This window comes from Lepidochelys kempii, chromosome 17 (assembly GCF_965140285.1).
Source record: "Lepidochelys kempii isolate rLepKem1 chromosome 17, rLepKem1.hap1, whole genome shotgun sequence".
NCBI lineage: Eukaryota > Metazoa > Chordata > Testudines > Cheloniidae > Lepidochelys > Lepidochelys kempii.
In genome coordinates, this window is record NC_136396.1 from 10,230,516 (window position 1) to 10,250,909 (window position 20,394).

At 44.9% G+C, this 20,394-nt stretch overlaps 1 protein-coding gene across 3 annotated transcripts in view; it reads right to left on the minus strand.

The window, feature by feature from the left end:
- MNT (MAX network transcriptional repressor) overlaps window positions 1-17,268 on the minus strand; it is a 68,919-nt gene extending 51,651 nt beyond the window's left edge. For 2 of the 3 annotated variants that reach the window (XM_073315919.2, XM_073315917.2), the window contains exon 1: window positions 16,962-17,268. In XM_073315919.2, coding sequence (XP_073172020.1) covers window positions 16,962-17,034 — 73 coding nt within the window. In that variant the 5' untranslated portion in view covers window positions 17,035-17,268. The remainder of the gene's footprint in view (window positions 1-16,961) is intronic. The other variant, XM_073315918.2, reaches the window with a different exon arrangement.
- Between the last annotated feature and the right edge of the window lie 3,126 nt (window positions 17,269-20,394).

Below are 20,394 nucleotides of genomic sequence, written 5' to 3' on the forward strand. Positions count from 1 at the left end.
ATAAACTACTGTTGGAAATAGGAAGACTATTTTCTGCTTTTGCAGACCCCAGATTGCAGAGAGAGGGACTGAGAAGATGAGAAACGGATGACAAGAACATGCAGGGTGAGTGACGGTGGAGCCAATCCCTCCCTCAAGACGTGGTTCCCTGCTGACACAAAGGTAGAGAACAGCTGGGAAGTAGGCAATGGCACATGTGTGGGCCTGGATTCAGGTGTGAATAGGAGATGGAGTGAGGTATGCATTCCTGAGTTTTGGTAGTTCAGATAAAAATGACAAAACCCAACCCCAGCTGCTCCCTCCCATCTCTACTGAATATACTTCTGTTTAGCTGTATTTCACCCTCTTCTCCAGTTGATAGTTCAACATCCATTTCTCAAATGTAGAAGGCTCATAGTAATGAGAGTCTATTAAGTCAGGATCTATTACAGTGAATAGGGCACTGGATTAGAGCTCTGCTCGGGCCTAGTTTTTAAGCCTAATCTGGACTCAAGCCCACCTGACCCAACCTGCGCCTAAGAGGGTTGAGTTATTTTCCGACCTGGCTTGACCCCAACCATTCACCCCTTTATTCTCCACTGAAGTGGGAATCAAGAAACCTAGATTCTATCCCTGGCTCTACCTTCAACCTGCTCTGTGACATTTGCCAAAATCACTCCACCTCCGTTTTACCATCAGTAACATGGGGCTAATTATATTTATCTTCCTCTTCAAAGTACTTTGAAACTGATGGATGAAATAGGAGCTAAGTATTATTAGATGGTCAAGTCCATCCCCCCTAGGAAAGGCAGGATACTGTCACCTGATTTTACAGAGGCAGCTCTTAGGATCCTCAAAAATTTCACCTTGGGCACTGAGGAGCCTGATTCATGTGGGAGGAAGAGCATCCCTGTTTCAGGAAAGTACCAAATCAAAAGTACAGCTGTAGCTCACGAAAGCTCATGCTCAAATAAATTGGTTAGTCTCTAAGGTGCCACAAGTACTCCTTTACTTTATAAGATTGATGCTGTCCATGTGGCAAGCTGAAGGAGGGTTATTTTTTGGGAGGGGGAGGAGGTGGGGGGAATTTCTGAGCAATGAGAGATTGAGGAGGATGCTGTCTCAAAAAAAAAATCCTTCATTATATCAGAGCAAAATACTAAATCTGGTCTTGGCTGGAGGCACTGGTTCGAATGGAAGAGACCTTTCAAGAAGAAAAGGACAGGAGCAAGACACATGGGGATAAAACTACACACCTTATGGTTCAATTTGCCTTTAAACTTTCCTATGGGCCTTTCACCCGTGACCGTTTTTATGCAGAATTATGACATACAGGCACAATCCTCACAAACTACATTCTCCACACAGCACACATGCACTCGGCACTAGCTTGTCCGCCACGTGCATAGCAGGAGGGTGAGTGCTGACCAGCTGCACTTGGCATCTGCCTCGCTTTAGGCACACCTTGAATGCCAGGGGTTATACTCTCCTGGCTCTGGGGCTCGCACTCTTCACTCCTTCCTCTGTAAGAGATGCAAACGCCTTCCCCCCCATCTGCTTTCTATCGTCTATTCTTTTTCTCTGTAGTCATAGAGTCACAGATTCCAAGACCAGAAGGAACCATTGTGATCTAGACTGACCTCCAGTATAATACAAGCCATAAACTTCCCCCAATAATTTCTAGAGCACACATTTTAGAAAAATAACCACTCTTGATTTAAAAATTGTTAGTGATGGAGAATATACCACAACCTTGGTAAATTGTTCCAATGGTTAATTACTCTCACTGTTAAAAATGTATGCCTTATTTCCTATTTCCAGTTTGAATTTGTCTACCTTCAACTTCTAGATATTTCATCATGTTCTACCTTTTCTGCTAGACTGAAGAGCCCATTATCAAATATCTGATCCCCATGCAGGTATTTAGAGACTGTGATCAAGTCACCCCTTAACCTTCTCTTTGTAGCTAACTAGATTGAGCTCCTTGAGTCTACCACTCTAAGGAATATTTTCTAATCCTTTAATCATTCTCATGGCTCTTCTCCAAACCCTTAACATCTTTCTAGTATGATGTGGTTTGACAGATATCTCCAGTGTTGGGCTGGGCCTTCATTAACACAGCAAAAATGTGCCCACAGGAAAAGTACCAGCCGTTTCTTCCCCATCATTTTTTCCCCAACTGTTGCTGATCCAAGTACTTCACTCAAATTCCAGGCTGCTAGCAAGATGCTCTGTTCTCATTCCACATATTATTATTATGTATTATCCATATATGTATTATTCAAGTGAAAATAAATCACAATCAATATCTCAGTATTTCCAAGATGGTCTTTCATCACAAAGGATGGTAACATAGAATCATAGAATATCAGGGTTGGAAGGGACCCCAGAAGGTCATCTAGTCCAACCCCCTGCTCGAAGCAGGACCAATTCCCAGTTAAATCATCCCAGCCAGGGCTTTGTCAAGCCTGACCTTAAAAACCTCTAAGGAAGGAGATTCTACCACCTCCCTAGGTAACGCATTCCAGTGTTTCACCACCCTCATAGTGAAAAAGTTTTTCCTAATATCCAATCTAAACCTCCCCCACTGCAACTTGAGACCATTACTCCTCGTTCTGTCATCTGCTACCATTGAGAACAGTCTAGAGCCATCCTCTTTGGAACCCCCTTTCAGGTAGTTGAAAGCAGCTATCAAATCCCCCCTCATTCTTCTCTTCTGCAGGCTAAACAATCCCAGCTCCCTCAGCCTCTCCTCATAAGTCATGTGTTCTAGACCACTAATCATTTTTGTTGCCCTTCGCTGGACTCTCTCCAATTTATCCACATCCTTCTTGAAGTGTGGGGCCCAAAACTGCACACAGTACTCCAGATGAGGCCTCACCAATGTCGAATAGAGGGGAACGATCACGTCCCTCGATCTGCTCGCTATGCCCCTACTTATACATCCCAAAATGCCATTGGCCTTCTTGGCAACAAGGGCACACTGCTGACTCATATCCAGCTTCTCGTCCACTGTCACCCCTAGGTCCTTTTCCGCAGAACTGTTGTCTAGCCATTCGGTCCCTAGTCTGTAGCGGTGCATTGGATTCTTCCATCCTAAGTGCAGGACCCTGCACTTATCCTTATTGAACCTCATCAGATTTCTTTTGGCCCAATCCTCCAATTTGTCTAGGTCCTTCTGTATCCTATCCCTCCCCTCCAGCGTATCTACCACTCCTCCCAATTTAGTATCATCCGCAAATTTGCTGAGAGTGCAATCCACACCATCCTCCAGATCATTTATGAAGATATTGAACAAAACCGGCCCCAGGACCGACCCTTGGGGCACTCCACTTGATACCGGCTGCCAACTAGACATGGAGCCATTGATCACTACCCGTTGAGCCCGACAATCTAGCCAGCTTTCTACCCACCTTATAGTGCATTCATCCAGCCCATACTTCCTTAACTTGCTGACAAGAATACTGTGGGAGACCATGTCAAAAGCTTTGTTAAAGTCAAGAAACAATACATCCACTGCTTTCCCTTCATCCACAGAACCAGTAATCTCATCATAAAAGGCGATTAGATTAGTCAGGCATGACCTTCCCTTGGTGAATCCATGCTGGCTGTTCCTGATCACTTTCCTCTCATGCAAGTGCTTCAGGATTGATTCTTTGAGGACCTGCTCCATGATTTTTCCAGGGACTGAGGTGAGGCTGACTGGCCTGTAGTTCCCAGGATCCTCCTTCTTCCCTTTTTTAAAGATTGGCACTACGTTAGCCTTTTTCCAGTCATCCGGGACTTCCATGTTTCACTAGTTGTTTGTATGCAAATTGCCACTGAAATGCATTCACCTCTAAGGTGTGACACTGTCTGCCAAAGTGGTAGAAAGCTGAAATACTGGCAAAAAGGACCTGAGACAAATTACCACTCTTATGAATGTACCCTGGTATCTTTAATGTCAGTCCAGAAGAGACAGGGCTTTGATTTATCATCAATCCATGATATCATCTCCCACCCTGGAGCCCTGCAGAAACCCTTTTGCTGAAGCCCTGCGGTGTATTTCTGGGGAACAGGAGGGGACAGAGCCAGGAAGCAGCTATTTTCCACCGCAGCAGCTGAACCCCAGAGGATTTCGAAGTGGGAGTCAGTGACGCTTCAGCTGTGGGAAAGGCAGCCAACGATAAGCCATTTGCCCAAAGCCATGGAGGGAGTCGGCAGCAGAGCAAGGACTAGAACTCAGGAGATCCTGGCTCCCAGTCCTGTGCTCGGACACTACCACACTCTAAGGGATGAAGTCAAACCTGCTGGGATTTGAAAGTGTGGTTCTAGGAAGGGTAGGTATGCCTAGCTGATGCCCACCCCGCAAAGCCATCCTTTCTAACTTTCTACGGAAGTACTGTTTGCTATTACAATTCAGGTGAAGAAGATTAGTCACCAGGCACTACTACCGCCAAAAAGCTTGAGTCCCTGTTTCCCCAGTCAGAAGAAATATGAGCATATCTGTGTAAGCAAATCAAATCAGTCTTTACGGAGAAAGGCATTCTGCAGCATCAACTAAGAGAGGCTATTGGAGGTTTCACTATGACATGCTTATTTGAAACTCTCTCAGAAAACTAAGCAACACTCATAACCCAATCTAAATGAACAGAGAAGGAAATGACTGCAAGATCCTATAAGCTGCTAAGTGAGAGGAAGGGGCACACCTACTTTACCTTACTTTATGGGGGATGGACAGCTTGTTGGGCAGGGCATACCTCCCCTCACCACAATCACCAATCTACTCCTAAAACCCTAATTCAAGTCCAGTTGGTCAAGAGCTGGATCTAGTTGTCCCTATGCATTTCTGAGTGGGGAAAAAAATAGAACACTTCAAAGGATTTGACATCTCAAAAGAGATCAGACAAAGTGCTACGAAACTTCCAGCTTCAGTTTCTAGGGTTTTAGGATGCACACAGTCAGCTGACATAGAATCTCATTCTTGACTGGATATAGGGCCCTTAAATTCAAAACCAAGGATGGGGTGGGAACTCAATTCAACACAGGTAGAAGGGAAAATCGTTTAACCTTATTCTCCCAAGGACTCTGCTAGGGAGATCTTACCCCAGCCTGGGAGGGGAGATTTCTAAATAAGACCCTCAGAGTGGTGTTATGTGAACCCCCAGAGTAACAGAGCCAAAGCTGGTCTTCAGGTAATAAAGAGATGCCCTTCAAGCTTAGCAGGGGTGTCTAACACAAGAGGCTTGGACAAATGAGATGCCGCTGGCCCGCAGATAACATGTGAGGTCCCTGGCCAGGCACAGTTGGAAGGAACTCAAGTTACAACATCACACCTGGCTTCAAAACTCATCCTTAAGTACACTTATATTTGCAGCCCTTTCTCTCTCAAAATGGCTTCTGATGATCTGCTTCAGGCCCTTGTGCCATCAGGTCTCCACTGCTGGCAGTTTCCCAAAGCAGCAGATCTAGAGCTTTGTCTGTTACGCTCCCATTTTGGGGTGGGGTGGGGTGTTTTTTGTGTTATTTACATGTTAGTGCCTACTTGCCAAGAGAAAAACCACTCAGAGGAAAAAGAAGCCAAAGGAAAGATCAGGGTTTATTTTTTCCCCGTTAGTCATCATGACACAATTTATACAAAAGCACTAATGCCCCGGCCTTCAAAGGGTAAGGCTGTAGAATAACCGAGCCCCTTTCCCTGGAGCGCACCAAGGGTCTGACCGTCTGAAATCGGCGGAAGGTACAACGGTATACAGAATCCAGATGTGAAAATGTAAAACTATGGCTTCAGCAGACAGAACAACCACAAATGGCACGTGATTTACTACTGCCTGCACTGCATCATATGATAGGCCCTTAGTCGTTTCTAAATAGGATGTTTTTTTCAGTTTTTTTTTCTATTGGGCATCAGCTGCTTTTTTTGAAGGAATACTCAGAAAACCAGTTTATTCTTATAAGAAGCTATTTTTCAGCTGAATGGCTTCCATGCAAGACCCTGCAGCAAGAAGGGACTTTTCATGGAATCCAGTCCCATGTTCTCTAAACAAACACTCACATGAGAGACTGTGAATTGCAAATTGGGATGGCTTGAGATCTATCAGAAAGCCTGTAGAAACCCAATGGAACTACAAACTATTTAAATATGCAGCTCAAATGTTAACTGTAAATCTGTGCTTACTTTAATAAAACTTATTTCAAAAGAAAATAAGAAAATTACTTGTTATAACAAAAATCCTTAGCACGTCTCTCGCAACTTCCAGCCAAGGATCTCAGATATGTAGATGAATTAAGACTCATGATGCTTCTGGCAGGTGGGTGAATTAATATTTCAGTTTTAGAGATTCTGGACAGTAAGCCACAGGCTGGTTAAGTGACTTACTCAAAGTCACATTGAGTCATGGCAGCGCTGGAACTGTGTGTTAACCATCTGTCTCTTTAAATGGTATATTTGTTTGGCACTATTTTATGCAACACTAAATACAGAGCATGCAATACCAGGTTTATTAGATTCCAGTTACAGAAGTACAGTTCACCACAGCTTACTGGTCAAAAGGCTGCAAGAGTGGGATTTTCAAAAGCAGTTAGCACTGGGCTAATTCTATTCCCACTGAAGTCAATGGGAGCACATGGAGTGCGTTTGAAATTTCCACTCTCATATTTGCAAACGAGAAGCAGCTAAGAATGTAAAGACGTCTACTTATCAAAGGACAGCACCCAAGCATTGGAGTCACCGGCCTTCACAGCTTCTTTGATATCAAGGGCTCCCCATGGTGCAACAAGCATCCAGGCTGTCTCCTAGTTCACAAGAACATCAATATTCATCTTCATGCAAGGGTTTTTTCACAGTCATTTCTAATAAACGGGATCAAAGAGGGAACAGGTGTCACACTGGGTGGTGCGCCCAGGCATCTGCTTAGCAAAACAGGGCCGTGTCCTCTTGTGGCACAATTAATAGCATCACTGCAACTCTTTACCTCCGTGGCATCTTCCATCAGCGGCTCAGGAAAGCTCAAAACTTGCCTGTTCCTTGTGGAATTGACTTGATAAGAGCCTAAGTGGTCTGCTTACCGCCACGCTGACAAGAGCTCTCTCCAGATCAGAGTTAAAATTCTGCCATATTGTTGCAAGCGGGCTTCCGGCACTGATTCCATGGCCAACAAGGCCAGTGTTATTTTTCAGAGAAAAAGGCTAACCCGGAACAGTGCACAAACCTGTTTGAACACTTCAAGCTGTATAGCTAGTAGCAGGATATTTTCAGGAGGAGGTTCTGACCTGTAGAATTCTTTCCTCATTTGGTCTGTCAGAACCTGGATCTACCGACTTTGGGGGAAAACTGCAAGGCCTATCTATATCCAGGTTTCCACAAAGGGTGGCTTGAATGGGGTAGCAATCCGTTGACAAAAGATGATTTTAGTTGTGTAGTGATGGGAGAGACTTCTGAACCTTGAGCCATATGAATGCTCACAGCTGTATTTAAAGACTATAGAGGCTACCTAGAGTTCCAGAGAGGCATTTCTAACAAACTGGATGGATAGCTGGATGAAAGAATGAACTAAGGGGTAAAACCTAGATATCCTGTAATGGATGATAAACTCAAATGGGCCCTTTTGGACAACACTTTCCAACCCTATTTGAACGGTGCTGGGAGTGGTAGAGGGGATGTGGGTTTCATACCCACGAAACCACACAGTTTCCTAGTGCAGACAAAGCTCAATAAATTGCCTCCTCTAGTTAGTCAATAACATGGGTCTAACGGGACTCTCAGACATGCACAAAACTTCTTCCCCATACAGTCCAGGGAAACCAGGAATCACATTAGCAGCTTTAAACACAGCTGCTACTAGCATGATTTAGTCTGTGCCATCCAGAGCACCTCACAACTACGCTAACACATGGCGCATCCATCCATCACCTTCCAAGAGGTTATTGCCACTTTGTAGGCTTTCACCGGGTGCCCTCAGATAAACATTTTGCTTTTTTAAAATCAGATTCTGCTAGTCTTACGAGAAAGATTCAGGAAGCAGAAAGGGGGGAGGGGTAGCAAGCCAAGAGATTCTAGTAGTGTGCTCGGATTAATGCAAACACTGAAACACATAGAGGTTATTCCTGGTTTTGTAGGGACCTGTATGTTGTATTAGGGAAAAATAAAAATAGAGCATCAGAAGAATTATAGCAGCTTTCCTAACAAGCAGAGGAGTATGGTCAATGCAAGAGAGTGTGGACTCAGAAGCCAAACTGAGATGATCTCTCTCCGGATAGGTAAGAACTAGAAGAGACAGCTGCCCCACTTTGACTGGGACTGTCACAGATTTTTCCATTATATGACCCCCTGACACCTCTGTCCTTGAATGCTCTGTTCAACCCTGCTCCTTCTCCTTAACCCCAAGAGGAGAGAGTAGAAATAGAGGCGGTTCAGAAATGGGTGATAAATATGAGAGCAATGGAAAGGCTTCTGTACAAAGGGAGAGTGGGCTTGTTTCTTTTAGACAGGGAAATCACAGGGGATGTGTCAAAGGTACATAAACTAACAAATGGACCAGAGACAGTAAACTGGCCTATTCACTCTGTTTTATTATACAAAAACAAGTGGACACTCGACAGAACTGAAAAGCAACAAGTTGAAAACTTATCAAAGGAAAGCCTTTTGCTCTTTAAATGGGCATTGTCCAGGAGTCCCTCATAATTTGCATACACATACACTTAACCTGTGCAATTCACTGAAACGATACCACTGAGGCCAAGAGTTTGTGAGATTAAAAATAATATAGATTAGACATTATATGGATGAAAACACCTTAAAAAACAAAAGAACTCTAAACCTTTATCCCTCAGGGCATAAACGAACCATCTTCTGCCAAAGGTTAAGAATTACCTTCCTCTATGGACAGGTGGTTCCTAATTGTCCACCACAAGCTTTCTTACACCTTCTTCTGAAGTTGCTAGTACTGACTACTGTTTAATACGGGATATTGGGCTAGGTAGACGCCTTGTCTGATCTGGTAAGACAATCCCTATGTTCCTGATGGAATTATGCAGGCACTTACATGCAATTCATTCTGGGGAATCCCACAATCCTGAACAGCAAGATTCAGTCTATGCAGAATGGTAAGTTTGAAGCATTTATAGATCCCCATGAACAAAGTGTTATGAAAAAGCTATAAACGTGTGGGGGAGGGTTGGAGGCAGATGGTATCCTTCCTTCCCTGAGTTTTTCATAGCAGCCCAGCATATGCATCCATCAAACACTCATGTATAAAATACTAAGGCTCAGATCCGCTGACTTAAACAAAGCTACGCCGATTCATACCAGTGGAAAGTCTGGCCCTAGGTACATATGTAACTTTTCATGTACTTCAGGGGCCATCCAAAATGTAGGATATTTATCAGCACAGTAACCCTGTGAGGTAGATAAATACTATTACCCCCATTTAACAGATAGGGAAATAAACATGCTGGGTGAAAAGCTGGCACCATTGAAGTCAAATGGGAATTATGGCATTTGCTTCCACGGGGTCAGGATATCACCCATGGAATTTAAATGACTTTCCCCAAGGCCACACAAGCAGACAGCAGCAGAGCTAGGAGAAGAAGCCAGGAGTTTCTGGTTTCTTTACTGCTCAGCCCACTAACCAACCGTATCTCCTTAGACAATGATCCAAAATACTTTCTTTTTAGTGTGTCAAACACAAACAAATTGTGAAGACAGCACCAGCTTGAGAGAAGGTTTAAATTCCAGCTACGCAGAGATACTCTTTTGCTCATCAGATCACCTGTCCTGATTTGCTGTACACGTTAACGTGCTGTACTAGGTTTGCATTCATCATAAAGTTTAAAAAATAAAAAGGGTGAACACAACAGCTATTTAGTCAAATGGTAAAGTAACAAGATAGGTCAGGGATATGAGAGGCAATTATTTTCTTGAAACCAGCCCGCTGTCAATATATTCTGTGGTTTCAGCAGGCCTGTGCAGACTCATAAAAGTCAAGCTAGTGTTTATATCAACAGAACTATGTCCACCTGCCATGCACCCGTTATGGCACATACCTCCTCTCTGACCACAGTGAAGCTCCAATGCAATTGAACTGGGAGCCTTTGAGGGAAGAAAAAAATAAAATCCCCACCATCTTCTTTGGGGAAGAACAGAGTCTAACCTCTGGAAAGAATCAAACTGCTGCATGCAGCATGACTAATGACAAAGAAGGTGGTAAGGCTAGTGGTTAGAGTGGGAGACCGTGAAATCAAGATGCCTGGGTTCTGTGCTTAGTGTGCCAGCAACTTACAGTGTGCTCTTGGGCGTCACTTACAGGCTGATTTTCAGGGGGTGCCTGCAACCGGAAACAGGGGAGCTCAGCACTTCTAAAATTACGCCATTCACCTCTTTGTGTTTCAACTTCCCCATCAGCAAACTAGGCATGCGGCAATCTTGAGCAACCCTACAATAACAATCCATGCATGCAACTGGCAATTAAGAGCAACACTACAACAACAAAGATCAAGACAAAAATAAATGCTAGTAAAGAAGCAGATATTTTTATTTTATGAAGCGTGTGTGTGTGTATGCAATTCATGGAGGGCTGCTGGACAATGTCCATTTAAAGAGAAAATACATGCACAGTTCCCACCTCTAAAACACAATCCCTTAATTATATTCTTACGTGGTACAGAGTCTGTGCTCCAACCTGAATGGAGATGGCAGTTTCTCACTTGTGCCATCTTTTGCAGACCCTGGCACATCTTTTAGCAAAGAAACTTGGCACCTGTTTTAATCATGGTACAACTTTTAGATCCTGTATGCACTGGCGTTTACTCCAGAGGTCCCTACCTAACCTACACCGTGCTGTCGTATACCACTTAACAACATATTTAGGTCCTGTTGAAGCTGCTATTTGAAACCATGTTAGCATGTATCTGAGGCATACTAAAATATCATAGCACCCAAGCACTTTTCTAGTAAGAACCATTTTTAAACACAGTTTGAACAGCAGACAAGGCATTACAGCCCACACATAGAAAAATATTTACCATTTTGGGGCACTGGGTAACAACAAGGTAGTTTCCCAACTGGATTAGAAACTGTTTGGTTTTGCTGAGGAATGTTAATGTGGCTAATGGCATGGTTTTATCTCATCCACGAAGGCAAGACCAAACTGTGTTATAAACACAATTCCCCAACACAGTAAATGTCCTAGTTTACCTGGGTCGTTAGAGAACTGAAGGAGTCGAACACCCAGGTTACCAGTTACGGTAAACAATCCCCTACCTGGTTTAGTTTTTTCTTCACATCTGAAAGGATGGAAGAGCAACAAAAAGCCACGTATGTCTGATAGAAAATGCAGAACAGCCAAGAGCGAAGGCATCAGTGTAACTTCTGAGGATACGAAATATTCTGGAAATACTTGAGCCAGCTTTACAAAACATTTGGAAGCCACATGTGTGATCAGGGGAAACCAGCTTTCTGAGATACACAATTAAACCAAAGAGACATGATGCTAAGCAGCTAGTACTGTTTCTGCTGTGAAACTGACAATGTTTTATGCACAGGATTTGACAGTGACATGACAGTCCTACAAACACAGGATTTGCCATCTCAACTCAGACCACATAGTTCATTCCATCAAGCCTGGTATCCTACTGGCCTTTTCTTGATGCTTCAGAGATCTCCTAAGCAACTGTTCAATGCAATATATGGGGTAGAGATCTCCTTCACACTTCTGCAGAGATCAGCTGACTCCCTTAAGAATGTGATTTCATGACTATTTAGCAAATGAAGCCTTCCCAGTAGTTCTTCCTTGCTGTAATCCCCAACGTTTGAGAACATTCAAGCTGCAATCCACTAAGAGGGTCAATCTGGAGAGAAAAAAAATTACACACCAGCTGGTGATAGAAGCTGCTAGCCTGATCTCCCAGCAAGTCGAACAACAGAAGAACCATTGATCTCTTCACTGGATCTTACAGCTTCCTCTGTTTTCAAGCAGATCTTTTCCTCCTCAACCCTGACTCACTGCCAAGACCAGTCCGACCCTCATGCCTGCCCAGATGGGTGGAGGTCACTGAGCCTCTGCAGGTGGGTGCACTGCCCTAGATAGAATTCAAACTGGCCACGCTACCTCCTTGGAATATTCTTCCACTTCCTGCTATAAAGAACTCTAGAGTGTTCAGCCAATCTGGATTTCTGGACTGGCTGAATGCATCAGCACCCTGTGCTTGAACCAAAGGCCTCGCCCAGTAGGCTGTCCATTGGCCTCTTCCATTCTCACTACCAGGGGTGAGGGTGGCTCCTTTGTAATTTTGTGTCAAAGAGAAAGCTACATGCTTTACACTGTATTAATATTTGTCCCCCTTGGTATCTCTCGTCCCAAGTTGGTGTTATGTATTTGGTCAAAGAAGGATCAAGTGCTTTAATACTACTTTGTAATTCTCTGCCCTTTAGCACCCTCGGCCCAGGGACCTCAAAGCAGTTGACAGACACTAGTGAATTACGCTTCACTACACCCTTGGGAGGCATATCAGCACTGATAGCCCCATTTCACACATGAAGCACAGAGAAGTAAAGTCATTTGCCCAAACTCATATTGCACAAGTCACAGAGCCAGGTGCAGAACTCAGGTCTCCTGTTTGAACTGTAGATTTCCTGAGACAGCATATACTGTACCCTAGTCACTGTCTTCTCGCCAGTGAATCAACGTGCCGCTTTGCTCTTACATTGCACAAGGCTTGTATTGAACAGGGGAAGCAAAGAGATGTACCCCGTACAGTAGGTAGTCACAGACAGTATGGAACCCAGTATGGGTAACAAATACTGAAGTGAAAAGTTCCACTGCCACACTTACCATTTACGGGGATCTCCAAAACCAGAACCAGCCTTACTTTAATCTTCTCCTCCCCCAAATAATTCCTTCCCCCTTTACATTTAACATTTATATTGTGGAAGAGCCTGGAGGCCAACAGGTCGCTTGCCCATTGGGCAGAGTGCTGTACAAATACACAGAAAATGACAGTCCACGCTCTAAAGCATTTATTGGTGTCTGGATCTTTCCCCAGAGCAGCACAGCAAATGACACCCTGATCTTTACCCTGCTAGCTCTGTCAAATGAACAGTTCCATGTTAGAAACATGATAGTCTAGCCAAAAAAAAAAAAAAGGAAACTCTAGCAGGGGGGACTCTGAGAACAGTGATTTCTTCCCGTCCAGTTCCATGGCTGGGTGGATGCATAAGGAGTCGTGGCAGAAAGTTTTCTCCCTCTCCGGCAATGGAATGGAGAGGGAGAGCAACATGGTCTATGAATTTGGAGTTTGCCCTGGACAGCTGGGCCTCCCGAGCAGCTTCCTGCTTCGCTTTCCCACAAGGCCAGTGCATTCCAGTCTGTCCCTGCTAGAGCAATATCAAACCCCAACAGCACTGGCAGACACTCTTCCGGGGTCTTCCTGATTCCAATGTCAGCCCCACACGTTTGCAGTTGCCCCAAATATTTTTTCTTGCCCATCGCTTCACCTATGTCACTCCGTCACCTTTGAGTTGCTCAACTGTTTCCTCTTTGCCCCATATATCAAGTCCATACAACTTGCTGTCTTCTTTGAGGCTGTACTCCAGACAGTTACTACCCATTTCTCTGACCTGGTCTCCTTTCACATCGACTCTCCCCTGCCACACACCCTCTCTACTTTGCCAGCATTGAGACCTCCTCTCAGAGCACTAGTAGTAAATATTTCTAATATGGTAGCATCCAAAGAGCCCACTCAGAATCGGGGCCATTGCGCTGAGTGCTGTACAAGCAGGGGGAAAAAAGAGACAATCCTTGCATGGAAGGGTCTACAAACTCAAGAAAACACCTTGGCGTCTTTTTCCTTTGTGCTTGGTTTGCCACCTCACCCTGCTCTAGCCCCTCCTCAAGCTCAGTTCTGCCAGGAAGCCTATTTTTAACAAAAGTCCCCTGCAGCTAGCAAGCTGTGCACAAGCCTGGCTGACCCGAGCCATCCTTGTGCCTTCTCTCTCATGCCGCTGCCACCTGCTTGTGGGCGTTTGTGACCCTCACTTGTTGCGTCATGCTGAACTCACTTTGCCAGCCACAGCTGGGGCCATTCCTCTACTTGTTCTGAGACTGGCCTCCCACATTTCTGGGTGCCTGAAAAAATAACCATCTTCTCGAGAGGTGGTCTGCGCAATGAATGGCACAGCCTGACACCATGTCTCACATATTTAATCTCCTCTATTTCTAGAGTGCATTTGGCGTGCAGCTAAGAATATTAATACTAACTAACCAGTGAGCAAGTCTGAATATGGAGACTGTAAACCATCACTGACTTAAATGTACACATGGATTTTTTAATTCACCCTAAAGCTGTACTGCTCCAGGATGCAGGTACAACTCCCGGCCTCAGCAATGACGTTAGCACTTGCTCAGGGAGGAGAAGATATGTTAGCCCACAAGCCCACAGTGACTATTTTCCTTTCTTAGTTAACCAGAAAGCTGTCTGCCCTTTCATGTCTCCAAGCTGCCTTTCTTCACAACATCCACTATGTCCTGCATGACTCATCAGTGAAACAATAGATTTTCGGCTCCATCCCACAGCAATGACACACAAAGAGAACTGTTCCTTCTTGCTTTTGCAGCAGGTACAGTAGTGTCACTGAGCTAATGCTGCATTAGAGCTCCAGCAGCCTTGAGAACATGCACATAAAATGAATAAATAAAAAGGGGAATCCCAAAATTCTACTGCAATATGTTCAAGAAGCTTGGCTTGAGAATAATTAACTGAAAGCCACTAATTGTATTAATACATTGCTAATCTAACAACACACACACACTTGATCTTCTCCTTTTGAAAAGGTTACACACATTGTTATACAGGAAGTGAATTATATCTGGGTTAAGGTCAATGACACGAGTACAGAGATCCATCAGGAAAGGTGGCATTCTTGCCAAGCATCAAGCACCATCTGCATCTACAACTATCCTACCATGTGATTAAAAATGACAGGTCGGAAGTGGAGCTGCCCTACCCTACCCTATACTACCTCATACAGGAGGTCTCACCCTGCCCATACCCTCCTGCACCCACTATCATGAATGCCAGTAAAGGCCCTGAGTTCAGTTTTGACTATGCTCATCATGATGTAGGCCCAGGTCTAAAGTTCAATTAGAATGAGATTTCCGCACCCATTCAGCCAAAAATATCCCCACAAAGGAAGAGTTGTACATGTACACACACAAAATCGTCATCAGCCACAGGAAGACGATTTAAAAACTATCATTAAAATTGATCAAAAACACTGAAGGAGCCTCCCTGCAAGCAAGTGGGAATTGCTAGATCAGATTGATGCACTTAGGGACCGGGTCTGCCTTTGTGTGTGTTCGGCATGCCTAGCACAATGGATGCCACCACAATATAAGAAATTAAATAATCAAAACATATACACACGTTGTTATCTGCAGGATGAAGATCACATGGTGGGGGGGGGGTGAAAGAGATGAGCTGGAGGGAAAATACCGAAGTATAGTCCTTGCTGCCCTATTTTTATCCAGTTTAGACTATAAACCCCTTGGGGTGAGGACTGGTTCTTCCTGCATCAGAAGATGCACTGATAGACATATTTTGCACTTTACATTTTCAAAGCCTTGCACCAACATTAATTAGCAGATGATCAGTGGGGGGGGGAGGAGCGGGGAAATATTCTTTAACCCCCTGCACTTCTGATCTCCCCAGCTCCGACTGGTAGAAGCCCTTCCCCCAACCAACCACACGCTCTGTTGTAAGAATGAAAGTGCAGCTGTGAAGCAACCCAGCAGAAGCCCCAGAGGGAGTGTCCCCGGCGCACGTGGTAGAGGGCGGGGCTTGACACGTCATCCTCCCCCCCCATGGAACTAACTAGTTTGGAACGCAGCAACACGCTACATTCCAAATGGGAGAGGAAAGCTACAGCCCTGCCTTTGCCTTGGCCCAGATCCTTCCCCACAGACGGAATCAAGGTCGCACGAGAGCACGGATCTCCCCACCCACCCCCATCACACCACTGGCTTGGGGAGGGGGGGAACCAACCCAAGGTTCCCCTCTGCACATTTCCAGGAAGGCAGAACATACAAAAAAGGAGAGAGGCGGAACAGTGGAGTGTATCATATGACACTCTATGTCATTTCATTATGCAAAAGCAGCCTCCCCTCACTCAGCTCTGCTGGAGTAATGCCACCGCCCTAAGATCTGAAATACAGGAGGAGATTTTCCCCACAAGGAAAAAAAAAAACTATACACGTTACATACGTTAATGACCACTGTAAGAATTCAACCGCAAAGCAAATCGCAGGCAGGTTCTGTGAAGACAGGCGGGGAGGGGGTCATCTTGGCGCATAACTACCCCCTCTCAACCCACCAGCCCAGACACACTATAATAATGATTTAAACACTTTAGGTTTTGAACCAAAAAAAAAAAACAAAAAAACCCAGGCTTCGATTGCTCTGACTTTTTGAACATGATCGTTTTCACCCTTTCAGCAAAGAAAAAAAAGTGCATTTTGCAGACTCCCATTCAAAGAATAAGAGTCTCTACATTGTACACACATATGGATGAATGAGAGAGAAAAAGGGAGACAGCGTTAATCTACCGAAAAAGAGGGCTTTCCGATCGCCTACAGGCATGTGTCAGCACATCGCTACGAAACGCTCAGCTCCAACAAAAATTAAGACTGCCTGCTTCAGAGGCGACGGGAAAGGCTAAAGGGAGACCGATTTAACTCCAAGCCCCTTTGCAATCATCCCTTACATTTATTTTAATTCAGAACATCATGTACTGGAAACCATGCTTTTTTCTTACAAAATCAGCTTTGAAAGCGGTGTACCCTCCACCCGCCTAAGACACAGTCAGTAACACACAGTGCAGCGACGGGTGACTGGAAATCAGGCTGCTTTCTTGTAAAAATAAATACTATATTTTTTCCAGCTTTTGGAAAATGGTGTCCTGTGTCTTTAAACAGCTCTAATTCCGATTTTACATGCTGTCCCCCCCTTACCACGTGTTTTCTGTTGTTGCTGGGCTTGCCATTCCAGAAATCTGGCCGCTTCCAAAAGCGTCTCAATGCTCATCTCTTGGGTTGCCTTTCAGTGGAGGATCCAAAATCCTGGAGACTTTAAAAAAAACAAACAAACCGGGGGTTCCCTCTCCTTTTCTTCTCCCAAGTAAAAATGCCTAATCAAACCACCCCCCGCCCCGATCCCCTGCGAATCTTCCAGACAAGAAAAGGGTTTGCAACAAGATGGCGATGAGTATGTAACAGAAACACAACAAGAAAAAAGGACTAACACTGCCCTCAGCTACTATACAGACAGCTGCAGACAAAACCCAGCCTGGATCTTTGTAGGTCACTGGACTGGAACTCGTCAATGCCATTTTGCAGGGGTGGAGTTTAACCATTGCTGTTTTGAGTGAATCCTCTTTACACAGAGGGAGCAGATCTGCCACAGCTCTTATTTGGGATCAGTTTTAACCATGTTGGGTTTTTTTTTAATGTCTCCTTTTCTCGACAGATTTATTTTTGCTAGTGTGTATTTTAGTGAGACATTTAAAATGTCATCTGCCATTCAGACTGGCATAGATAGAAAATATCTTCATGGAACTTTATTGTAACTTGGACTTGTTTGAGACAGTTTTTAAACTATCTACAGCTTAATCCAAAAAGACTCTGTCCCATAAATTAGACGGGTTTGGTCTGATTTTGGAGGGTCATTCAGGGAATTATAATAATTATAGGTGGAAAAAATTAGGTCATTTTGCTTTCTGTTCTCTTTCCCAACCCACTGCTACTTCAGTGTTGTTGCTCACACGTCATTTCCAGTCGAATTAGCCTGTCATTATTATTATTTATTGGGACCTGATTTTTCAGAGGTGTTGAGTACCTCCAGCTTGCGTGGACTTCATCTGGACTTTCGGGTGCTCAGCGCTACTGAAAACCAGGCCCTAAATAGCTTACGCAAATTAAACAGTCACCTGGTATTTTATTAACACAAACCGATCTTGGAACTCTGATTTTTCTGCAGATGTCATGAATTATTTGGAAATACCTCTATTAACTCTCTAGACAACTCAATATAAATGACAGATCTTTAATAAAAACAGATAAACATGACAACGTTGCAGTTACTGATTCTGCAAGATGGCCTAGGCCAGGACAAGGACCCACCTATCAGTTTGCAGAACCAGGTCCCTAGAAAGGGAAAGGGTACTGTATCATCGTATCAGTATGTACTTTTCAAATATTTAACTTATTATGGGATTTTACAAGGAAATGGAAACAAAACAAAATGTTATCACAAATATTGATATAGGCCTGTATATATTACTGAATAGAAATGAGGTTCCACGCATAATACAGGACAAGCTAAATAAACTATGTATACAAATAGCGATGGAAAAGGCCTCTTCCATCATTTAGTTGACCCCTTGTTGCCACCACATGATTGCTCCTTGCAGCACAGGCTGGTAAGTGTCATTTGTACACAACTGTGCACAAATGCAGATTAAGGCTACTTTAGGTGTTTCTGCTGAGGAAAAAACAAACTCTGCAGCATTTATTTTTTACAAAGACATCAGCCTTGTTTTCAGTTGCACTGTGTCAGTTCCTTTTACTTTGTTCATTCCTGGGGAGCAAGGACGCCTCTTGCTTTCAGATAAGCTTTGCCCAGAATGAGAGAGAGGAAGAGACAGCCCTGTGATCCCAGTGTATTATTATTTTGTATTAAATGATGTCTAATAAGGTCTAATTGCAAGGGAATGAGGGAGGGAAGTTAGTTTTCTGTGGGATGCAGGAGGAGGGATAATCCTGTAGCCGGGTTTTCCACCTGGTCCTCCCCCCGCAGTGCGTTTGCATCCTATTAAAATATGTCATCCTGTCCTGAGCCAATCCGCTTGGAAAACAACAAGGCATGGAGCAACTCCACATGGGCACCCTGCTCCGTCTGCCTCCGACGGCGTCTTCTTTAAAGGGCCAGCCACCCTTGGAGTTTCCCCAGAAGCCATGAACAGTGCACTGGAGAAGGAGGAGGGCACATTACCCCCGGTGAACCCTGATGGCTGCTCCTCCGTCAGTGTGCCACTGGGAGAGGGTTTTTCCTTCCCACGCTCCTGGTACAGAGATGCGCAAAATCATGGAGTATAACGGGGGGGGGAGGGGGAGAGAGGGATGGACGAATAAAACCACCTGCAATGGGGGTCAGAAAACAAAAATCCTAAAATGAACACAATGAACCAGTGAAACGTTTTATCAAGGGTCAGAAAACTGCAGGCAACAGAAAACCCTGCATATTTCCAGGAGGGTAGGTCTCTGCATCCAATTGGCGCATTGCATTCATTCGTGAGAAAAATGAATTGCCTCCAATCAAGGGCATCCGGCAGACAAAGTACAGGGCAGACTCCTGCCACGGTCTCCTGGCCGCACCTGATACCAGGTGCTCAGAATTTGATGCAATCCTAAGCCCCTAAAAATTCGGGGCTTTACAAGAGCCTGCCTAGTACAGGACACCGTAGTTTGGGGGGATGTGCTTAGTACGCTTGATTTTGGCTGATACCGGAAGCATTACCGCGGGGGAGTCCTTTCGATCTTAGGTAATAAGACATTGGTGCATTTTCCGGTACACCGCAGGGCGTCTTATTTTGGGGGGAGGAAGGGGTTCAGCTCAGCTGGGTGGATTCAATTTGGTTATAAATGGATCCAGGGAAAGGTACGGTGCAAGGTGTATTAACCTTGGGGCCGGGTTCCTTTTATTGTAGGGGATCGGAAATCCAAGTAAAGAGGCAGGCATCTCACACTACAGAGCAGGGTTTATGATCCTTGGGCGGGAGGATGCATTTGACCGGAGGTGATCAAACATCGATGCACGCCGCAGTGCCGGCGTCAATGTGATGCCTTTGGTTTGAGGGGCGCCCAGATATTGAAGTCCTTCCCCCCTACACACGGTGCTGGGCATGATTCCCGACCCCTGGGACAGTAAGGTGCACAGAAACCGATGCAGTCTCCCACGCTCCTTATTCATTTTGCGTGTGGATCTCTCGCCTCTGCATTTTGATGATTAACAAAGGAGAAGACAGATCTTGCTGGCCGGGGGGGGAGGTGACTGAAGGAGGAGGGTGTGGTGAGCAACGAGGAGGCCCGGCAACATCTTCTGCGGCGTTTAATCTTGCACACTAAATCAAGAAAAGCAACGTGGAGGGAGGCGGAGCTCCAGGGATTACACAAACCGCCTGATCTTGCAGGGGGTGGGAGCGGGAGGCGGAGCTCAGTCACCCCGGACAGGATAATCTGTCTAGTCATGGCTTGCTCTGGGCAAGCCTGCTCCTTAAAGGGACTTCACACCATTTCTGCAAGGGCCCCCGCTGGGGAAACACGTGAGCTAGGAGTCCACTACGTGACAGACAAGGCAGGGAGGTTTGAGCAGCACACAGGAAAATGG